The following is a 22,484-nucleotide window of genomic DNA, read 5'->3' as shown; positions in this document are numbered from 1 at the left end:
CTGTCTCTCAACATACAATACATGCACACTTTCTTCTCCCTTTTTGTATGAATTCATTGAAAGTAAGTTGGCAGACATCATGACGTGTCACCCCTAAACACTTCAGCTTGTATCTGTTGAGAACAAGGGCATTCTTCTACATTGTCATAGTCCCATTATCCACTCCACGAAATTGAGCATTGATGTATCCTTTCTGGTGGTTTTTTCCTTTTTATTTTGTGGATCACACTTTGCATTTGGTTATCACCAGTACTACATTGATGAGGTTGGAACTTCCCACTGTATCACATCAAAAGTCATATAATGGCAACTTGTGTCATTTTAGTGATATTAAGTTAATAACTGCCAGATTTCCTCATTCTAAAGGTAACTTTTCTCTTTTCTAATTAAAAACTAATCTGTGGGATGATACCTTAAGAGCCTCTGAATATTTGGTTACCCAGTAACTCAGTGGTTTTAGCATCCTTTCATTATCTTTGTCTTTCAGTTATTGAATTTGTGGTTGTAAAATGATGACTTTCTAGTTGTCTCATTCTTGTTAGCTGAAATTCTTCATAGAAGTGTCCCCTCCCTTTTTTTTTTTTTTTTTTTTTTTGGTACACGGGCCTCGCACTGTTGTGGTCTCTCCCGTTGCGGGGCACAGGCTCCGGACGCGCAGGCTCAGCGGCCATGGCTCACGGGCCTAGCCGCTCCGCGGCATGTGGGATCTTCCCGGACCAGGGCACAAACCCGCGTCCCCTGCATCGGCAGGCGGACTCCCAACCACTGAACCACCAGGGAAGCCCTCCCCTCCCGTTTTTGAAATTCACAATTCTATATTTGTATTTTTCTCATAACTTTAACACTGTCTACTTGGTGTCATCTTTGTTTGTGACAGTGGACTTATGGTACAGCTGAAAAGAGCTGGGGTTGAAAATGCAGGTTCATGTTGTAATTCTGCAGCTTACTAGCTTTATAACCTTGGATAAATCCCTTCATCTTTCAGTGTTTGTATTCTAACTTAATGTCTGTCCTATCTACCTAAATTTCAGAGTCAGGTTTTTCTTTTAAATAAATAAATTTATTTTTTTATTTATTTTTGGCTGTGTTGGGTCTTCATTGCTGTGTGCGAGCTTTCTCTAGTTGTGGCTAGCGGGGGCTGCTCTTCGTTGCGGTGCACAGGCTTCTCATTGCAGTGACTTTTCTTGTTATGGAGCATGGGCTCTAGGCACGTGGGCTTCAGTAGTTGTGGGCACGCGGGCTTTAGTAGTTGTGACATGAGGGCTCTAGAGTGCAGGCTCTGTAGTTGTGGCGCACGGGCTTAGTTGCTCCGCGGCATGTGGGATCTTTCCGGACCAGGGCTCAAACCCGTGTCCCTTGCACTGGTAGGTGGATTCTTAACCACTGCACCACCAGGGAAGCCCCAGAGTCAGTTTTAGTTGGCCATAGAAACAACAACAGAACTCAAATTGTTTCCACCTTGAATTTTTAACTTTACCATCTCTAATGTTGTGTTTTTTTGTAGGCATGTGCTGATAAATTGAAAAGAGAAATAGAGCTTTATGGTTGCCCCCCTGATTTTCCAGATGAGGAAGAGGAAGAAGAAGAAATCAGTATTAAAACAGAAGATATAATAATTAAGGATAAAGCTAAAGGAAAAAAGGTTTGGTGGTTTGATCATACTTATTTTGGTTGAAGTTTTATATTTATATTTGTCTGATTTATATGTACATTCCCAGTACTAGCATAGTACCTGACACATAAAAAATACTCAGTAATTTTTAAAAAGTAATAAAGCAGAATTATCTTTCTCAGTTTTTGATTACCTTTTTTTCCCCTTTTTACTTTATTTTGACATAATTTTAGACTTACAGAAGAATTACAGGATTGTACAGGGTTCCCTTAGAATCTTAACCCAGTTACATCTTATATAACCATGGTACAGTTCTCAAAACTAAGAAACCAACATTGAACAATACTGTTTAAGAAACTACATACTTCATTTGGATTTAACAGTTTTTCCTTAATATCCTTATTCTGTTCCAAGATCCAGTCCAGAATCCCATTTTGCATTTCCTTCTCATGTCTTTTCTTCTGTCTTCCATGATCTTGGCACTTTTGAAGAGTACTGGTCAGATAACTTATAGAATGTCCCTCATTTTGGGTTTGTCGAATGCTTTCTCATGAGTAGATTGAGAGGTGATGTGTCTTCAGTGCATCATATCAGGGAGTATAAGATATTGATATATCTTATTACTGGTGCTGTTAACCTTGATTATTTGGTTTGGGTGGTGTCTGTTAGGTCTTTCTCCTGTGAAGATTTTATTTTTCCCTTTGTAATTCATGTTTGTTTTGAGAGAGATACTTTGAGGCTATGGAAATAATACCTTGTTTCTTTTTTTGTTTTTAAACCATTGCATTGTATACTTTATATTTTAAAGACTTTTATTTATTTTGGCTGCATTGGGTGTTAGTTGTGGCACTTGGGATCTTCATTGTGGCATGCAGGATCTTTTAGTTGTGTGTGGTATGTGGACTTCTTAGTTGTGGCATGCGGGCTTCTTAGTTGTGGCATGCGGGCTTCTTAGTTGTGGCATGTGGACTCTTAGTTGTGACACGCAAACTCTTAGCTGTGGCATGCATGCAGGATCTAGTTCCCTGACCAGGGATCGAACCTGGGCCCCCTGTGCTGGGAGTGCAGAGTCTTACCCACTGGATCACCAGGGAAGTCCCAATATCTTGTTTCTTTTTATATATTTGCTCACTAATTTTAGCATTCATCATTGGATCTTCCCTGCAGCGGTTATTGCTGCATATTTTGTTCTAATGGTGATTTTCAGTTTCCCTCATTCCTTCTACATTTATTATCTGGAATTCTTCTCAAAGGAAAAGTTGTTCTTTCTCCCTCATTTACTTATCTGTTAATTTCTTTTTTATATCAGTGTGGAATCATGCATATTTATTTATTCTTTGGGTTATAATCTAATCCTATTGGGTTTTTTTGAGTTATTGTTATTGCTCAAATTGTTCTAGCAATGGCCATTGGGGGAATCTTTTAGGTGGGCTCCTGTGTCCATTTGACATGCCCCCATCTTTTTTTCTTTTTTTCTATTTCTTTCTTTCTCTTTTCTTTTTTTTTTGAGCACTTCTATACATTCAGGTGCCACAAGATGCTCCAGGCTCATTTTGTATTTTCCCTGTTTTAGCCCCAGAGTCAACCACTTTTCCAAGGAGTCCTCTTTCCTTTTATTGAAATATAGTATTTAGAAACTAAGTTCCGAGTACTAGTTATGCTCATTGTTTCTAGGTCCTCTCAGTAGAAAGAGCAAGGAAATATATGTATGTCTACTAACCCACTTATATGTACGTGTCTGTATTTATTTCTTTATACATTTAAAAAAATTTCTTTATATTTTTTAAATGAGTTTTTTTTTTAATTAATGTAAACTCTTCCTTCCTTCTTTCCTTCCTTTCCTTCCTTTCCTTTCCTTTCCTTTCCTTTCCTCTCTTCCTCCCTCCCTCCCTCCCTCCTTCCCTCCCTCCCTCCTTTCCTCCATCTCTCTCTCACTCTTCACAGTGTATTGTTGTGTTGGTTTGACAAGTGCATGGAGTCATGTTTCTACCACCACAGTACTATACAGAACAGTTTCCTCAGCCCCCAGATTCCTTGTCCTACCTTTTTATAATTCAGCCTTTTTGCCTACCTCCAGTCCCTGGCATGTGGTTACCTTTTTGATATTGGTAAATATTGGAAAAGGAGGAAACTCTTGTTAGCAGCTTATTCATAACTAAAAAAGATGCATATGGTATTTGAAAAAAGGAAATAGAGAAGGTTTGGTGCTAAGATCTTATCTTTGTGATGATAACTTTTTATGGTTCCACCTCTGTATTGATAGTTATCTTTGGTGTCAGAATCCAGGTATCAGACTATATGGTTTGGCAAACAGAACAGTACATCCAGATCCTGCACTATTCTGACATGTCAACAGTATTGTTTTAGATTTTAAAAAACTACCAAATAGGATTATTCGCTTAAAATTACTGTGGTCCTGGAATTTGTTAGCCAGTTGTTAGTTATTCTTTGATGGAGTTTGGTTTTGCTGTTATTTTCAGAGTAAAGCTGCTGCTAAAGCTGGATCTTCTAAATACCAGTGGGACATTATGAAATCCCTTGGTCTGTCTGATGAAGAGATAGTCAAATTTTCTGAAGCAGAATATTGGCTTGACTATTTCCCACCACTGGCTGTTCAGGATCTGAAGAGAATGGGTTTGAAGGTATGCCCATCACCCCCAGAGTTTAAGGATATATGAAAAATACATTATATTTGTGTGATTGAATGAGATTTGGACTACCTCTTAATTTAGAATAGTATATTCCAGTAATGACTCAGTACTGTTATTGTCAGATTAGAACCACATGGGCCTCAATGTAAGCAATGAAGTACTTCAATATTTGTTGTTTTGGAATGTATATACATATATTAACAATTAGTAGAAAGGCATTCTATTCAAAGAATATGAAGAAGCCCACAACATTGTAAATCAACTATACTTCAATAAAATTAAAAAAAAAAAAAAAAAAGATAAGAAGAAGCCCAAGTGTAGCTTGAATATTTAGGGATACATAAAGGTGTTATGTAAATGCTCCTTCTTAATTTCTTATAATTCCTGTATGTTTAATAGGTAAATGTGTGTGTTTAAAAACTTACATATTAAGCACAAATTAACATAATTATGACGTATTATATATTTAATAGGTGGAACTTGAAATTTTTTGGTTTCCTTTGATATTTTTGATATAATTCTAAGTTGGAAAATAAGGAGTAGAAGAGTAAATAATTGATTCATGGGAATTCCTGTTCATAGAGACCATATAAATTTCTCAAAAATTACCTTTTCCTTTCTCCTTCTGTAGGTAGACTGGCGTCGTTCCTTCATCACCACTGATGTTAATCCTTACTATGACTCGTTTGTCAGGTGGCAGTTTTTAACATTAAGAGAAAGAAGCAAAATTAAATTTGGGAAGCGGTGAGTTTGTTGTCCTTCGGTATAATAAAGTAAAAATCATGTAATTCCTGCATTATAATTCAGTGTGCCCCAGAGCTTACTTTTTTCCATTATCTTTTCTCTTTTTATAATTTCTCTTTTTGTTCTCTTGTTTCCTTTGAATTCCTTCTTGTTTGGCTGGTGTCTCAGTTTCTCTGAGCTGCTTAGTGTTTGTGACAAATAGAACCAGGGAGAATAGGGGTCTCACTAAAGATTCCCTCTTATGTTCTCACTAAAGATTCTCTTAAGTATTCTAGCCAAGTAGAAAAATAAATTTATTTGTGTTTTAGTTTATCTTTTTGCTCTATAAAATCTTCTATAAAGTTCTTCCTTGATTATATGGATTAATTAAAAGCAATTTGCAATTTTTTTTTAGTTTTTGAATTTTATTTTATTAATTTTTTTATACAGCAGGTTCTTAGTAGTCATCCATTTTATACACATCAGTATATACATGTCAATCCCAATCGCCCAATTCAGCACACCACCATCCCCACCCCCATAGCGGCTTTCCCCCCTTGGTGTCCATACATTTGTTCTCTATATCTCTGTCTCAACTTCTGCCCTGCAAACTGGTTCATCTGTACCATTTTTCTAGGTTCCACATACATGCGTTAATATACGATATTTGTTTTTCTTTCTGACTTAACTTCACTCTGTATGACAGTCTCTAGATCCATCCATGTCTCAACAAATGAACCAATTTCATTCCTTTTTATGGCTGAGTAATATTCCATTGTATATATGTAACACATCTTCTTTATCCATTCGCCTGTTGATGGGCATTTAGGTTGCTTCCAGGACCTGGTTATTGTAAATAGTGCTGCAATGAACATTGGGGTGCATGTGTCTCTTTGAATTATGGTTTTCTTTGGGTATATGCCCAGTAGTGGAATTGCTGGATCATATGCTAATTCTATTTTTAGTTTTTTAAGGAAGCTCCATTACTGTTCTCCATAGTGGCTGTATCAATTTACATTCCCACCAGCAGTGCAAGAGGGTTCTCTTTTCTCCACACCCTCTCCAGCATTTGTTGTTTGTAGATTTTCTGATGATGCCCATTCTGACTGGTGTGAGGTGATACCTCATTGTAGTTTTGATTTGCATTTTTCTAATAATTAGTGATGTTGAGCAGCTTTTCATGTGCTTCTTGGCCATCTGTATGTCTTCTTTGGAGAAATGTCTATTTAGGTCTTCTACCCACTTTTGGATTGGGTTGTTTGTTTCTTTAATATTGAGCTGCATGAGCTATTTATATATTTTGGAGATTAATCCTTTGTCCATTGATACGTTTGCAAATATTTTCTCCCATTCTGAGGGTTGTCTTTTCGTCTTGTTTATGGTTTGCTTTGCTGTGCAAAAGCTTTGAAGTTTCATTAGGTCCTATATGTTTATTTTTGTTTTTATTTCCATTACTCTAGTAGGTGGATCAAAAAAGATCTTGCTGTGATTTATGTCAAAGAGTGTTCTGCCTACGTTTTCCTCTAAGAGTTTTATAGTGTCCAGTCTTACATTTAGGTCTCGAATCCATTTTGAGTTTATTTTTGTGTATGGTGTTAAGGAGTGTTCTAATTTCATTCTTTTACATGCAGCTGTCCAGTTTTCCCAGCATCACTTATTGAAGAGACTGTCTTTTCTCCATTGTACATCCTTGCCTTCTTTGTCAGAGATTAGTTGACCATAGGTACGTGGGTTTATCTCTGGGCTTTCTATCTTGTTCCATTGATCTGTGTTTCTGTTTTTGTACCAGTACCATATTGTCTTGATTACTGTAGCTTTGTAGTATAGTCTGAAGTCAGGGGGTCTGATTCCTCCAGCTCCCTTTATTTCTCTCAAGACTGCTTTGGCTACTCGGGGTCTTTTGTGTCTCCATACAAATTTTAAGGTTTTTTGTTCTAGTTCTGTAAAAAATGCCATTGGTAATTTAATAGGAATTGCATTGAATCTGTAGATTGCTTTGGGTAGTATAGTCATTTTCACAGTATTGATTCATCCAATCCAAGAACATGGTCTATCTCTCCATCAGTTGGTATCCTCTTTAATTTCTTTCATCAGTATCTTATAGATTTCTGCATACAGGTCTTTTGTCTCCGTAGGTAGGTTTATTCCTAGGTATTGTATTCTTTTTGTTGCAATGGTAAATGGGAGCGTTTCCTTAATTTCTCTTTCAGATTTTTCATCATTAGTGTATAGGAATGCAAGAGATTTCTGTGTATTAATATTGTATCCTGCAACTTTACCAAATTCATTGATTAGCTCTAGTAGTTTTCTGGTGGCATCTTTAGGATTCTCTATGTGTAGTATCATGTCATCTGCAAACAATGACAGTTTTACTTCTTCTTTTCCAATTTGTATTCCTTTTATTTCTTTTTCTTCTCTGATTGCCGTGGCTAGGACGTCCAAAACTATGTTGAATAATAGTGGTGAGAGTGGACATCCTTGTCTCGTTCCTGATCTTAGAGGAAATGCTTTGAGTTTTTTACCATTGAGAATGATGTTGGCTGTGGGTTTGTCGTATATGGCCTTTATTATGTTGAGGTAGGTTCCCTTTATGCCTGTGTCTTTTGGTTGGAGCATTTAATCCATTCACGTTTAAGGTAATTATCGATATGTATGTTCCTATGACCATTTTCTTAATTGTTTTGGGTTTGTTTTTGTTGGTCCTTTTCTTCTCTTGTGTTTCCCACTTAGTGAAGTTCCTTTAGCGTTGTTGTAGAGCTCGTTTGGTGGTGCTGAATTCTCTTAGCTTCTGCTTGTCTGTAAAGCTTTTGATTTCTCCATCGAATCTGAATGAGATCCTTGCAGGGGAGAGTAATCTTGGTTGTAGGTTCTTCCCTTTCATCACTTTAAGTATATCATGCCACTCCCTTCTGGCTTGTAGAGTTTCTGCTGAGAAATCAGTTGTAAACCTTATGGGAGTTCCCTTGTATGTTATTTGTTGTTTTTCTCTTGCTGCTTTCAATCATTTTTCTTTGTCTTTAATTTTTGCCAGTTTGATTACTGTGTGTCTCGGCGTGTTTCTCCTTGGGTTTATCCTGTATGGGACTTTCTGCGCTTCCTGGCCTTGGGTGGCTCTTTCCTTACTCATGTTAGGGAAGTTTTTGACTGTAATCTCTTCCAGTATTTTCTCAGGTCCTTTCTCTCTCTCTTCTCCTTCTGGGACCCCTATAATGCGAATGTTGTTGCGTTTAATGTTATCTCAGGGTCTCTTAGACTGTCTTCATTTCTTTTCATTCTTTTTTCTTTATTCTGTTCCGCAATAGTGAATTCCACCATTCTGTCTTCCAGGTCACTTATCCGTTCTGCCTCAGTTATTCTGCTATTGATTCCTTCTAGTGTAGTTTTCATTTCATTTATTGTATTGTTCATCTCTGTTTGTTTGTTCTTTAATTCTTCTAGGTCTTTGTTAAACATTTCTTGCATCGTCTCGATCTTTGCCTCCATTCTTTTTCCGAGGTCCTGGATCATCTTCACTGTCATTTTTCTGAATTCTCTTTCTGGAAGGTTGCCTATGTCCACTTCATTTAGTTGTTTTTCTGGGGTTTTATCTTGTTCCTTCATCTGGTACATAGCCCTCTGCCTTTTCATCTTGTCTGTCTTTCTGTGAATGTGGTTTTTGTTCCACAGGCTGCAGGATTGTAGTTCTTCTTCTGCTGTCTACCTTATGCTATTTTCATTTTAAAGGCAAATTTATATTTTACAGTCTTCTGTTTCATACCATAAAGCCAAGATCAGTGAATATTTTTCAGTGGTATTACCTTTGATGAAGGCAGAAAGCTTTCATTAAATAACTGTGTTGGCAGTAGAACTCACCATAAAAGCATAAAAATGATGTAGACATTTGCTCAGTTAGAAGTTTTAGTTAGAAGAAATATTGTGATGGTTAGGTGCAACACTGGCAAATATGTTAGGATAAAACTTGTATGTTATAGTAATATTTGTCACTTACTTATTTTTTAGGTATACCATTTATTCTCCAAAAGATGGACAGCCTTGTATGGATCATGACAGACAAACTGGAGAGGTAATTATTTGTGCCATAGAGTAGGTATTGTAATAATTCTTTTTTTTAATAAATTTACTTGTTTGATTATTTTTGGCTGTGTTGGGTATTTGTTGCTGCATGTGGGCTTTTCTCTAATTGTGGCAAGTGGATGCTACTCTTTGTTGTGGTGTTTAGGCTTCTCATTGCGATGGCTTCTCTTTGTTGTGGAGCATGGGCTCTAGGTGTGTGAGCTCTAGGCGCTCAGGCTTCAGTAGTTTGACACGCGGGTTCAATAGTTGTGGCACATGGGCTTAGTTGCTCTGCGGCATGTGGGATCTTCCCAGAGCAGGGCTTGAACCCGTGTCCCCTTCATTGGCTGGCGGATTCTTAACCAGTGTGCCACCAGGGAAGTCCCTATTGTAATAATTCTTAATGTGGGCATAGAGTTTAAGAAATAGATTAGAAATCTAAAAATCACTTTATTTCAGTGCTGAGGTGTATAGTCATGATACTCTGGTGGCTGTTAAGCCAGAGGCAGAATGTCATCATAGGTACCTGTATCTTGTCAAGGACCTTGCTACTCCAAGAGTAGCACTAGGTTCAGCTGCATCAGCTTGTGTTAGAAAAGCACATTTTTGTTTGTTCGTCTGTTTTTTGTTTTTGTTTTGTTTCTTTGGCTGCTGTGCCTGGCTTGTGGGATTCCCCGACCAGGGATCGAAGCCAGGCAACTTGGTAGAGAAAGCGCAGAGTCCTAACCACTGGACTGCCTGAGAAATCCTAGAAAAGCAGATTCTTGAACCTCACTCCCAAATTGCTGAATCAGAAGCTCTGGGGGTGGGGCCTAGGAACCTGTCTTAACGTGTTCTCAGCGTGATTCATATGCCTGCTAATGTTTGAGAAGAACTGCTTGGAGAGTGCACTGCTCTAAAAGGAGAGCATGAGGAAAGGTAATGAGATATGTGGTTAACTGATGTACGCAGATTCCATTTATACTTGCTTTGGTCACATGCCTACTTACTTATTTCCAAAGTACTTCCAGCCATGCATGACATCAGTTCATTCTACATTCCTGTAGGACACATTCGTGACATTATTCCTTGTAATACTTGAATGAAGTAAGGGTAAGTCATTTGCCTAAAGCCTTGGCACAGTAAATCAACAGCAATGCCAGGATCTGAACTTTGCAGTCCCTATGAGTGTGTCATTCTTTGTTACCACCTTTGAACACGTTTGTAGTCTAGCAACTACCTTTCAAAATCAGCCTTCAATTATGATGTAACTTATTTGACAGAAATGAGTGTTAATCAAAATTTTGAAAGATTTGAGGGCCTTCAGAGGCCCAGTTTACTATGCTAAGTTTTAATATAGTCAGTGGTAGCAGTATCCTAAATTTCAATAGTACATCATAGTTTTTCACAGCATTTTCCTATCATTATCTTAGGTTTTCCTCAGGACAGTCCTGTATGAGTCACAGCACAGTTATTTTACAGATGAGGAAAAGAAGGCTCAGAGTGATTGTGACTCCTTGGGTCAAGCCACAACTGAGGGCCCAAGCTAGGTTTTGAATGCACATCATCTGACCCCTGGTCCAGTGTATGTCTGTGATGACTGCTCTGTAGGATTGATGTTGGTTGTATCTTCTAACTCCCATTTTGGCAAACACTATTTTGGCTGATTAATCCAAGTCACTTCATTTTTTTTTCCCGCTGTTCTTCCCTCTCAAGGGAGCTCTTAGCAAATCTTACTTAGTACAGTCTGGGCCTCCTTGATCGGTTTTGGTCTGGTGTGGGGTGGGATGGTGGTCTTCAAGTCATTTTTACACATTAGGCTTCCATGTGGTCAGCACACCACTGGCAGTCTCTTCATTGGAAGAAAGAATTATTCTAACAATGCAGGAACCCATCTTAGAAATTTGAATCAGATCTGTCACATAGATTAGTAGGTGTAATCCAAGCCTTTCTTTCTCCCTTGAATTTTTGTTTTATTTTGTTTAGGGTGTTGGACCTCAGGAATATACTTTAATCAAGTTGAAAGTGCTTGAGCCATACCCATCCAAATTAAGGTAGGTTTGCTACGTACCTTAATAGGTAGAAGAATTGTTGCTTCATCTTTTTTTTTTTTTTTTTTTTTTTTTTGCCGTACGCGGGCCTCTTAACTGCTGTGGCCTCTCCCGTTGTGGAGCACAGGCTCCGGATGCGCAGGCTCAGTGGCCATGGCTCACGGGCCCAGCTTCTCCGCGGCATGTGGGATCTTCCTGGACCGGGGCACGAACCCGTGTCCCCTGCATCGGCAGGCGGACTCTCAACCACTGCGCCACCAGGGAAGCCCTGCTTCATCTTTTTGAAATATCAGATAGTTGTGATGGAATCCATAATGTTTTTTGCATAAATGTATATTTTTTCTTCCTAGTGGCTTGAAAGGGAAAAATATCTTCTTGGTAGCTGCTACTCTCAGACCTGAGACCATGTTTGGACAGACAAACTGTTGGGTTTGCCCTCATATGAAGTACATTGGATTTGAGACAGTGAATGGAGATATATTCATCTGCACCCAAAGAGCCGCAAGGAATATGTCATACCAGGGCTTTACCAAGGACAACGGAGTGGTGCCTGTTGTTAAAGAGTTAATGGGAGAGGTAAGTTGGGTAACAGACTTTATTTTAGTGCATGAATTTAGAGGAAAATGTCAAAAATGAAGCTTGAGAAAACATGTAAAAAAACCTTTTAATTGAGGTATACGTTACAGTCAAATGTGTTAAGTCATAAATGTGTATATTTTTGGTGTGTTTTTTTCCTGTTCTTAAATGCAACTTTTTTCCATGTTAATTTGAACAGATTCTGGAATGAGGAAAATGGGTGGTATAAATTTAAAAATAGCTTTCAACCTTTAAGGCTATTATTATATTTAGCCTTTATCCTATATGACTATAAATTCCATAAGCAGCTTATGTATATTAATAAAGTGGAAGGGTGGGAACTATATGGAATTGAAAAGTGCATTCCTTAGGTAAACAAGCAGCTGCAACCTGTTTGTGTGTTTTGTTTTGTTTTTTGTTTTTTTGGCTGTGCCGAGCGGCATGTGGGATCTTAGTTCCCTGACCAGGGATTGAACCTCAGCTCCCTGCATTGGAAGTGTGGAGTCTTAACCACTGGACTGCTGGGGAAGCCCCGCAAGCTGTTTGTTGATATATGAGAATATGGGTCCAGTATTATCCGACCTTCTGATTTTTTCTTTTAAGATACATCTTTTTAATTCAGTTTGTCTTCCTAATTATCATTTAAAATAGAGATACAGTATTCTATCTTGTTGATGTTTCATATTTTATTAAGTGATTTTATTATCATTTAAAGTTTTAGTTGTTTCCAGGTTTTGCTAATGTAGTTAACACAGCATTGGGGAGATTCTCAAAGAAAAAACAATTCTTTTTCCTGTGAGGTAGATTCCTAGGATTGGATTGCTGGGTCCAAGTTGGATTCCTATATTGTTTTCCTCAAGCAATGTATAAGTGTACTAATTTCCTCACAACCTTGCAAGATTTGGGTATTATAATTATTTTCAATTATTTTTAGTCTAGTAGGTATAAAAGAATGAGTGCTGTTGATTATTAGCTTCTCAGGGCTTAAAATGTTAACATTGTTTTAAATTTTAATGATTAGAATAAGTTACTTCTGTTTTATGCTGATCTTTTTCTTACATAGGATATTCTTGGTGCATCACTTTCTGCGCCTTTAACATCCTATAAGGTGATCTATGTTCTCCCAATGCTCACCATCAAGGAGGATAAAGGTAAAGAGTTTATTTCTTTCTAGAAATTCTTTGCGAAACACATTCTGGTTATATTAGTTAATTCTACAGTTTCTTTTATAAGGTACTGGTGTGGTCACAAGTGTTCCTTCTGACTCCCCCGATGATTTTGCTGCCTTCAGAGACTTGAAGAAAAAGCAAGTGAGTATCTGTGTTTCATGTTCCTATTTCCTCTTCATCATCTCATTGGTTAGGTACCACTGAACTAATTATTGGATTAGGCTAAAAAGCTTTGCATGTATCTTTGAAATGCTACCTTTAACCTGTTTCTTGATATTTATATGTTTTTCTATGATTTGAATTTTAAATATCGATGTAAAATTTATAGAATCTTTTTTTTTTTTTTTTTGGCTGTGCTGTGTGGCATGTGGGATCTTAGTTCCCTGACCAAGGATAGAACCCACGCCCCACTGCAGTGTAAGCGTGGAGTCTTAACCACTGGACCGCCAGGGAAGTCCCCATAGAATCTTTTTTCTTTTTTTTTTTTTTGCGGTACATGGGCCTCTCACTGTTGTGGCCTCTCCCATTGCGGAGCACAGGCTCCGGACGCGCAGGCTCAGCAGCCATGGCTCACGGGCCTAGCCGCTCCGTGGCATGTGGGATCTTCCCAGACCGGGGCACGAACCCGTGTCCCCTGCATCGGCAGGCAGACTCTCAACCACTGCGCCACCAGGGAAGCCCCCCATAGAATCTTTAAGACTTATTTTTTTAGAGCAGTTTTAGGTTCATAATAAAAATCGAGAGGAAGGTACAGAGATTTCCCATATACCCCCTGCTTCAACACCTGCATAGCCTCCCCCATTATTAGTATCACTCACCAGAGTGGTACTTTTTTTTTTTTTTTTACTGAAGATGAACCTACATTGACACATCATAATCACCCAAAGTCCGTAGTTTACCTTAGGGTTCACTCTTGGTGTTGTACATTCTGTGGATTTGGACGAATGTATAATAACATGTGTCCATCATTATAATACACAGGATTTTCACTGCCTTAAAAATCCTCTGTGCTCGGGCTTCCCTGGTGGCGCAGTGGTTGAGAGTCCGCCTGCCGATGCAGGGGTCATGGGATCGTGCCCCGGTTCGGGAAGATCCCACATGCCGTGGAGCGGCTGGGCCGCTGAGCCTGTGCGTCCGGAGCCTGTGCGCTGCAGTGGGAGAGGCCACAACAGTGAGAGGACCGCGTACTGGAAAAAAAAAAAAAAAAAAAAATCCTCTGTGCTCTTTTTGTTCGTCTCTCCTCCCTCCCACCCCTGGCAACCACTGATCCCTCCCTTCCTTTCTTCCTTCCTTCCTTCCTTCCTTCCTTCCTCCCTTCCTTCTTCCCTTCCTCCCTTCCTCCCTTCCTCCCTTCCTCCCTCCTTCCCTCCCTCCCTCCCTCCGGGTCTTAGTTAGGACACGTGTGATCTTCATTGCAGCATGTGGGATCTAGTTCCCTGACCAGGGATCAAACCCTGGCCCCCTGCATTGGGAGTGTGGAGTCTTAACCACTGGACCACCAGGGAAGTCCCCACTGATCTTTTTTTTTTTTTGCGATACACGGGCCTCTCACCATTGTGGCCTCTCCCGTTGCAGAGCACAGGCTCCGGACGCACAGGCTCAGCGGCCATGGCTCACAGGCCCAGCCGCTCTGTGGCACGTGGGATCCTTCCGGACTGGGGCACGAAACCGTGTCCCCTGTGTTGGCAGGCGGACTCTCAACCACTGTGCCACCAGGGAAGCCCCCCACTGATCTTTTTAATTGTCACTGTAATTTTACCTTTCCAGAAAGTCATATAGTTGGAATCATACAGTATGTAGCCTTCTTAGATTTTCTTTCAATTAGCAATATGTATTTAAGGTTTCTCATGTCTTTTCATAGCTTGATAGCATATTTCTTTTTAGCACTAATAATATTCTGTTGTCTGGATGTACATTTATTCATTCACCTGATGAAGAACATCTTGGTTGCTAACAAGTGTTGGCAGTTATGAGTAAAGCTGCTGTAAACATCCGTGTGCAAGATATTGTATAGACAACTCTTTTGCGTAAATACCAAGGAGTGCGATTGCTGTATCATATGGTGAAAGTATGTGTAATTTTGTAAGAAACCACCAAACTGTCTTCCAAAGTGGCTGTACCATTTTGCATTCTTACCAGCAATGTATGAGAGTTCCTGTTGCTCCACATCCTTGTCAGCATTTGGTATTGTCAGTTTTCCAGATTTTGGCCATTGTAATTGGTGTGTAGTTATATCTCATTGTTTTATTTTGCATTTTCTTGATGGCGGATGTTGTGGAGTGTTTTTTCATATGCTTGTTTGCCATCTGTGTATCTTCTTTGGTGAGATTTGTCTGTTAAGGTCTTTGGCTTATTTATTTATTTATTTTAAATGAGTTGTTTTAATTACAGGTGGTACAGAATTCAGGATAGAACCAAGATTTAAGAACACATTTTGGCAGGCTTCTCTGGGCTGGGTTTATGCAGGTCTCATAGCTAAGGTAGAAATGGCTGAGAAGAACTAAAGACAAGATGAGCCACTGTATGATTTTTTTTTTTAACGAAAGTTTATTCTTAAATGTACAATAGGTTCCAAGACAACACTTCATTCTAGCTATAAGTGGCAACAGATACTATGGCAGGGAGTCCAGATGTTTAAACAGGAATGGAATTAGGATCATCATTGCCTCAAACACAAGGAACAGCTTACTTTTTGCCAGATTTTTTAATAACACCTGTGGCTAGGGGGGCCTTTCCCTGCGGCCTTCGCTTTTAGCTCCTTGAGTTTCTTCTGCTCCTCCTTCTGTTTCTGCTTGAATGCCTTACCTTCCTTGTCTATCTCCTTGGCTTGCTTCTTGGCGTGCTTCAGGGGCTTCTCCTCGCCACCTTCAGGGCCCAACATGGTGCCTGCCACCCCTTCCCCAGAGCCTGCTCCCGGAAGCCTTATTTTTTAAATCAGGTTGTTTGTTTTCTTATTGTTGAGTTTTAAGAGTTCTTTGTATATTTAAGAGTCCTTTATCAGATGTGTTTTTTGAAAATATTTTTTCTCAGTGTGTGGTTTGTCTTTCAATTCTCTTGATGTTGTCTTTTGCAGAGAAGAACTTTTTAATTTTAATGAAGTCCAGCTTATCAATGATTTCTTTCATAGATTATGTCTTTGGTGTTGTATCTAAAAAGGCATCACCATATGTGTGGACATTTAGGTTTTTTCCTGTGTTATCTTCTAGGAGTTTTATAGTTTTGTGTTTTACATCTAGGTTCATGATCTGTTTTGAGTTAATTTTTGTGTTGAGTGTCAGGTCTGTGTCTAAATTCATTTTTTTGCTTGTGGATGTCCAGTTGTTCCAGTAACATTTGTTGAAGAGACTGTCTTTGCTCCATTGTATTGCCTTTGCTCCTTTGTCAAAGATCAGTTGACTGTATTTATGAGGGACTCTTTCTGGGCTCTCTGTTATGTTCCATTGATCTATCTGTCTGTTCTTTTGCCAGCACCACACTATCTTGGTTATTATAACTTTATTATAAGTAAGTCTTGAAGTCAGACAGTGTCAGTCTTCTAACTTTATTCTTCTTTTATATTGAGTTGGCTATCCTGGGGCTTATTCCTCTCCACGTAAACTTTGGAATCAGTTTGTTGATATCCATAAAGTAACTGGTTAGAATTTTGATTGAGAGTGTATTGAATCTGTTGGTTAAGTTGAAAAGAACTGACATCTTGACAACATTATGTCTTCTAATCCTTGAACATGGAATATCTCTCCATTTATTCAGTTCTTCTTTGATGCTGTTCATCAGAGTTTTGTAGTTTTCCTCATATCTTGCATTTACATTGTTAGTTTTGTACCTAAGTGCAATTGAACAACACAGGTTTGAACTGTGCGGGTCCATTTATAAGTCTTTTTTCAATAAATATGTACTACAGTACCAGGTGATCTGTGGTTGATTGAATTTGCAGATGTGGAACCACGGATACAGTGGTCTGACTGTAAAGATATATGCAGATTTTTGACTGCTTGGGGTAGTTGGCACCACTAACCCCCATGTTGTTGAAGGGGCAACTGTATTTAATTTTGGGGGTTACTAATGTAAATGGTATTGTGTTTTTAATTTCAAGTTCCACTTGTTAATTGTTGGTATATAGGAACACCATTGAATTTTGTGTTTTAGCCGTGTATCCTGCAACCTTTCTATAATTGCCTGTTAGTTCTAGGACGTTTTTTTTGTTGATTCTTTTGGATTTTCTACATAGGTGATCATGCTATCTGCAAACAATGACAGTTTTGTCTTCCTTCGCAGTCTGTATACCTTTTCTTTTCTTGCCTTATTTAATTACCAAGAGCATTCAGTATGATGTTGAAAAGGAGTAGTGAGAGGGGATATATATTGTGTCTGATCTTAGTGGGAAAGCTTTGAATTTTTTGAAAATCATCAAGTATGATTTTAGCTGTAGGTTGGTTTTTTGTTTGTTTGTTTGTTTTTTTCTTTGGCCACGCTGCGTGGCTTGTGGGATCTTAGTTCCCCGACCAGGGATTGAACCCTGCCCCCTGGCATTGAAAGCACGGAGTCCTAACCACTGGACCGCCAGGAAATTCCCTAGCTGTAGGTTTTTTATACATAGTCTTTACCAAGTTGAGAAAATCTGCTTCTATTCTAGTTTACTGAGAGTTTTTATCTTGAATAGGTATTGGATTTGGCCAAATACTTTTTTTCATCTGTTGATACGATTGTGTGATTATTCTTTTTTAACCTGTTGATGTGATGGATTTCGTAAAACTTTTGAAAAAAGGTTTGAGAAAAATTTTCTGATACTCACATTTTCATTGCAACCTGGAATATGAACCTCATTTTAAGTGGGGTGTGTGTGTGTGTGTGTGCATTTTTGCTTTTGGCTGTACAGTTTCATCATTTAAGTCATTCACTCTAACTTAAACTGTTTAGTTTTTTAAAATCATACGTCCTTTCTTGAGATATTTTGTAAAATTAAAAAATTGCTCTCTGTGGAGGGAAGAACAAAAATAGTTTAAAAAAGTTTGGAGGGTGCTTCTCTTAATGATTGTACAGTAAGTCCCCTACATACAAACCTTCAGGTTGTGAACTTTGAAAGCTGCGAATGTGCATCTGGTTCCAGCAAGGAACCAGAACCTGTGCCATCCATGTTAGGCATGAGTGAACTTGCAGCTTGCCCTCCGTGTCCTGTTGCTGATGATCCTTCAGCTCTATCATCTCCCACCTCCTGTCTCTCCTCCAGTCAGTAACTCTTCTTGCCTGTTCACTTGATGCCAGCCCCTGTATGCCAGCTGTTGTACAGTACTATTGTAATATACTTTTCAAGGTACTGTACTGTAAGATTAAAAATATTTTCTTTATTTTTTGTGTTTGTTCGTCTTGTATGTATTATTTGTGTGAAAAGTATTATAAACCTGTTACAGTACAGTACTATATAGCTGATTGTGTTAGTTGGGTACCTAGGGTAATTTTGTTGGACTTACGAACAAATTGGACTTATGAACCAATTGGACTTATGAATGTGTTCTGGGAACGGAACGCGTTCGTATGTAGGGGACTTATTGCACCAGTGAACTATTGATCATTAATATTAACTTCCAATTTTTTTGTAGGCTTTACGAGCAAAATATGGAATTAGAGATGACATGGTCTTGCCATTTGAGCCTGTGAGTACATAGATGATTCAGAATATTAATATCCATTTCTTTATTAGAGAACAAAGAGCAGCTAGCACTTTACTTGTCACAGAATTACATAATTGGTAGAGTATGAAATAAGAGGGAGTTTAAGAGTTTGTTTGCTTTAACATGATATCTGCTGTGGTGGATAAGAGCAAAAGAAAAACCAGCAATAGACATTTTCTTAGCACCTGGCACCTGTAATTCTGAAACAAACAAATAGCCTTTTAGCATTACCAATTTTATAGTAGCTTATTTTCTAGTGTGGCCAATTTCCAGGCTTCTAAATACAAAATTTTGCCATATTACTCATGAATGTTTATGTTTTCATATTAGTATCTGCAGAAGAAAAAAAAATTAAATTACTAGTGAATAATTTTCATGAAGAATCCAGAAGACTTAATATAAACCAGAAATAAGACCATCCATAGATTTAGTTGTTTACAGCGTTTTGCTAGTTTCAACGTTATTTAATTAATTATGTGCCAGTGTGGGGTTGAGAGCTGGGGAAGTTGTGTATGTAGTGAGGGAGGGACAGTGCGGGGGATGGTGCAGAGAATGCGGGGGGTTCCTATAGAGAGTAGGAAGACACATTCACATCTGGATGTTAGTCCCTAATGTGTGACACTGCCCTAGTGATATATAAGATCTGAAGTGACTTCATTGGACAGTAGAGGCAAAAGGACTCTGCCTTTAGGGCTGTTTTTGTGTTTATTCAATGTGAATAAGTTCTGACATTGCTCTTTTTTGCAGGTGCCAGTCATTGAAATTCCAGGTTTTGGACAGCTTTCTGCTGTAACCATGTGTGATGAGTTGAAAGTTCAGAGCCAGAATGACCGAGAAAAACTTGCAGAAGCAAAGGAGAAATTATACCTAAGAGGCTTTTATGATGGTGTAAGTAATAATTTTGTTATCATTTTTATTTGATTTACTTACTCCATGCTCTGTGATTTTCTTCTTAGTGGTTTAGAAAAAAACTATAGAAAAATTCAATATTGTTTCAGCTCTATCCTGTTTTGAGAAGGGATTACTATAAGATTGTGTTCTTCTATTTCCAAATTTATTTTTTTAATCTGTTTTGGTCCAATAGTATTTACGGAAATTCCATTTTTGTGCCCTCTAATCTCTGAGTGAATTTCTTGAGAAGATAAAGTTAGTTCATATTATTTTACAATAAATTCCAAAAGTTTATTGCATGGACCATACCTGGTCCCTTCTTTTGCTCTCTTAATTGTGGAGTTCATATTTTAAATAAGCAGTTTCATTCAGTTCATTAATTTACTTGTTAATGCCTATTCCATGCCATGTTAGCAAAACAGACAAGTTGTGAACCTCTCTTTTCTCCTCAATTGTGCATATGTTAACATGGCTTACATTTCCATGGAAAGATGATGAGGCTAGAGAAAGTAAAAACTCAATCAAGTTGCTAGTGACTTGAGGTTGAAATGAAGATTTTTAAGGCTGTAAGTGAGAATGTTCTTTATTTTTACCTTTACTTTCATTTCTCTGGATAACCAAGAATTGGTTGTACGTCCTTTTTAAAAGTAACTTACACGTTTTGGATGACAGTAAAAGCCAACACTTATAGAGCATTTATATATTAACTTACTTATATCTCAAAATAACCTTGTGAAGTGCCACTTATTCCCAATTTATAGGTGAGGAAATTGAGGCACTAAGAGATTAAGTAATTTACCTAAGATCAGCCAGACAGCCAGGCAGAGGCAGAACTGGGACTCAAACTAGGCATCTTGGCTCTAAGATTTGTGCTTTTAGCCCCTGTGCCATAATGATCTATAACTATAATTTCATAATGATGGATTAAGTAGATATGAAGCATCTTGGTACGTTAGAGAACTGGGGCAGAAAAAAGAACATGTGTCTTTTCCACTTAAGATAGAAACTATTAAGAATGCCCTGGCGGTCCAGTGGTTAGGACTCTGCACTCATTGCTGAGGGCCCAATTTCAATCCCTGGTCAGGGAACTAAAATCCCAATCCCATATGCCGTGCAGTGTGGCAAAAAAAAAAAAAAGAAAGAAACTATTTGAGAGAGTCAACAGGAGTCAGATAGATGGAGGTCAGAGTATCAGCTGGAAGGGGATTGTGGCTTTGCTCTGTGACACCAATGGGCAAGTCATTACTTTGCCCTAGAATTAAGTCTCCCCGCTACGTAAAAGACAGAGTTGAAAAACAGTAGGCCTTCCTCTAAGAGCCAAGTTTATCACATGGGCAAGCAAAGGAGAATGCTTGCTGGCAACAGGCGGAGTTGTAAAGAGAAGCCTAAGTGGGGCCGAGCTGCATTTGCTCAGTTCCTTCTCCTAAAGCCTTCAGGAATGATGTGAGTTAGGGTAGAGGAATTCTCTTCACATGGAAACCTGAGAAGTGGGAAGGAAGTGAGCATTTCTTTCTAATCGTGTTCATAATACTTATCCTAGTTATACTGAAAGAAAAACAAGTGTGTTGTAAATATTAGCTGTCCAAGCTGTGCCAAAATAAAAATTTATGGTTCTAAATGTGATAAATTTCACACTAAAAATATTTTGGTTGTGTGTGCAAGTAAATTTAGTTAGGGAAAGTTCTAGGGGGGGCACCCAAAGCAAATTTTAATTGTATGTGCTTTTTCCCTACTTCTCATCCTTTTAGGTAATGTTGGTGGATGGATTTAAGGGACAGAAGGTCCAAGATGTAAAGAAGACTATTAAAAACAAGATGATTGACACTGTATGTAATAGGCTATCCTCTGAACGCTGTTTTAGGAGAAGAGCTTTCAGTTAATAGACTTTACAGTGTTACTTAGCAGTGAGTTCTGTAGTAGAACCTGGAGCTATATTAAAGGTATAATTTTATTTATATATAAAACTGGAGACCTATTTAACAGTTCATTTAACTTGAACATCCCACCTGTAATGTTGATGAAGATAGTGTTCTAAAGTTGGCATGTACAAATCACGCCCAGAGAATTTTAGTGATGCTTCCTGGCAGTAACCATTCGAGGTACTGGTAGTTGACAGTTCTTTATGTAGTACTTTATACTTTAATCCTTTTTCCCCCTCTTCATTTTTGTTGTAACTTTTTTCTGTTGAGTTACTTAACTTTTGAAATTGAATTTTTATTTTTGACAGTTGTGTATACCCATAATACAGAGAGACAATGATCTGTAAGTCTTATTAAAATAAAAAAAGCAGCAATTTCCTCTCCATCCTTCCACATTCTCTTTAATTTCTCTTCCTTGGACAGGCTTACTTGCATCTCTTTTAGTTATTTCTTTTAGTATTGACCTCTGCCTCTCTTATAGATCTCTAATCTAAATACTTGTAGTGTAATTTAAAAATTTTTCAATTTTAGCCATCAGCCATAGACTTCCTACTGTGGAAGATCAAGATTTAACTCTTCTCCAACCTGTGGCTTCCTCTCTAACCTCGCTTTTGTATACACTTCTCCACCCCCCATCTTCCTAGTATAGGTATGTTATAATTTATGTTAGAGCAGTAGTCAGTGTACGTTTTTGAGACATGGCTGATCCATAATGTAGTATACAATGAGAACTTCTCTTCCCTAGCTTTTGGTTTTCCCTAGAGTTAATAACTGCCCTTTTTTTCCCCCCACTTTTCTTACTTTTAAATACAGTTATCAATACTTCATCCCCAAACTCTGTCCCAACTGTTTATTTCTCCTCTCAGTACCTTCAAACACATGAGTATGCTGTTGTTTACATCTTAGAGAACGTTCTCCTAGAGCCTTCTGGCCTGTTGTAATTATCCACAGCGTTTGCTTACTGTAGGTGTGCACAGATGTCATCTGGGATGTTCCTCCACCATTACTTAGGATTTCCTTTGCTTCTCTTGAGTTGGATCTGCTGTTTCCTTGCTCCCATGGCTTCTTCTTTCTTATTTACTTTCTTGTTTTGGTGATGCTCTGCCTCTAGTAGTGTTCCTGAAAAACAGTGCCTGGAAGGTAAATTTTTGTGACCTTCCATGTCTGAAGTATCTTTATTCTGTCCTCATA

The 22,484-nt window shown here is 38.3% G+C and overlaps 1 protein-coding gene and 1 pseudogene across 2 annotated transcripts in view; one reads left to right on the top strand and one right to left on the bottom strand.

Moving 5' to 3' along the window:
• LARS1 (leucyl-tRNA synthetase 1) overlaps positions 1-22,484 on the top strand; it is a 72,148-nt gene that overhangs the window by 9,879 nt on the left and 39,785 nt on the right. Inside the window, exons 5-15 of the mRNA XM_079915706.1 lie at positions 1,505-1,642; positions 4,093-4,254; positions 4,895-5,007; positions 8,986-9,049; positions 11,005-11,072; positions 11,420-11,645; positions 12,709-12,796; positions 12,879-12,955; positions 18,412-18,465; positions 19,231-19,371; positions 21,123-21,200. Coding sequence (XP_079771832.1) covers positions 1,505-1,642; positions 4,093-4,254; positions 4,895-5,007; positions 8,986-9,049; positions 11,005-11,072; positions 11,420-11,645; positions 12,709-12,796; positions 12,879-12,955; positions 18,412-18,465; positions 19,231-19,371; positions 21,123-21,200 — 1,209 coding nt within the window. The remainder of the gene's footprint in view (positions 1-1,504; positions 1,643-4,092; positions 4,255-4,894; positions 5,008-8,985; positions 9,050-11,004; positions 11,073-11,419; positions 11,646-12,708; positions 12,797-12,878; positions 12,956-18,411; positions 18,466-19,230; positions 19,372-21,122; positions 21,201-22,484) is intronic.
• Positions 14,726-18,363, bottom strand: LOC307184366 (translation machinery-associated protein 7-like; annotated as a pseudogene). Its single transcript has one exon. The product of its transcript is annotated as a translation machinery-associated protein 7-like (transcript).

The sequence above is a fragment of the Stenella coeruleoalba genome (genome assembly GCF_951394435.1).
Source record: "Stenella coeruleoalba genome assembly, chromosome: 3".
Lineage (NCBI taxonomy): Eukaryota > Metazoa > Chordata > Mammalia > Artiodactyla > Delphinidae > Stenella > Stenella coeruleoalba.
The sequence above is the reverse complement of the archived record's forward strand: the minus strand, read 5'-3'. Positions and strand labels throughout refer to the sequence as shown.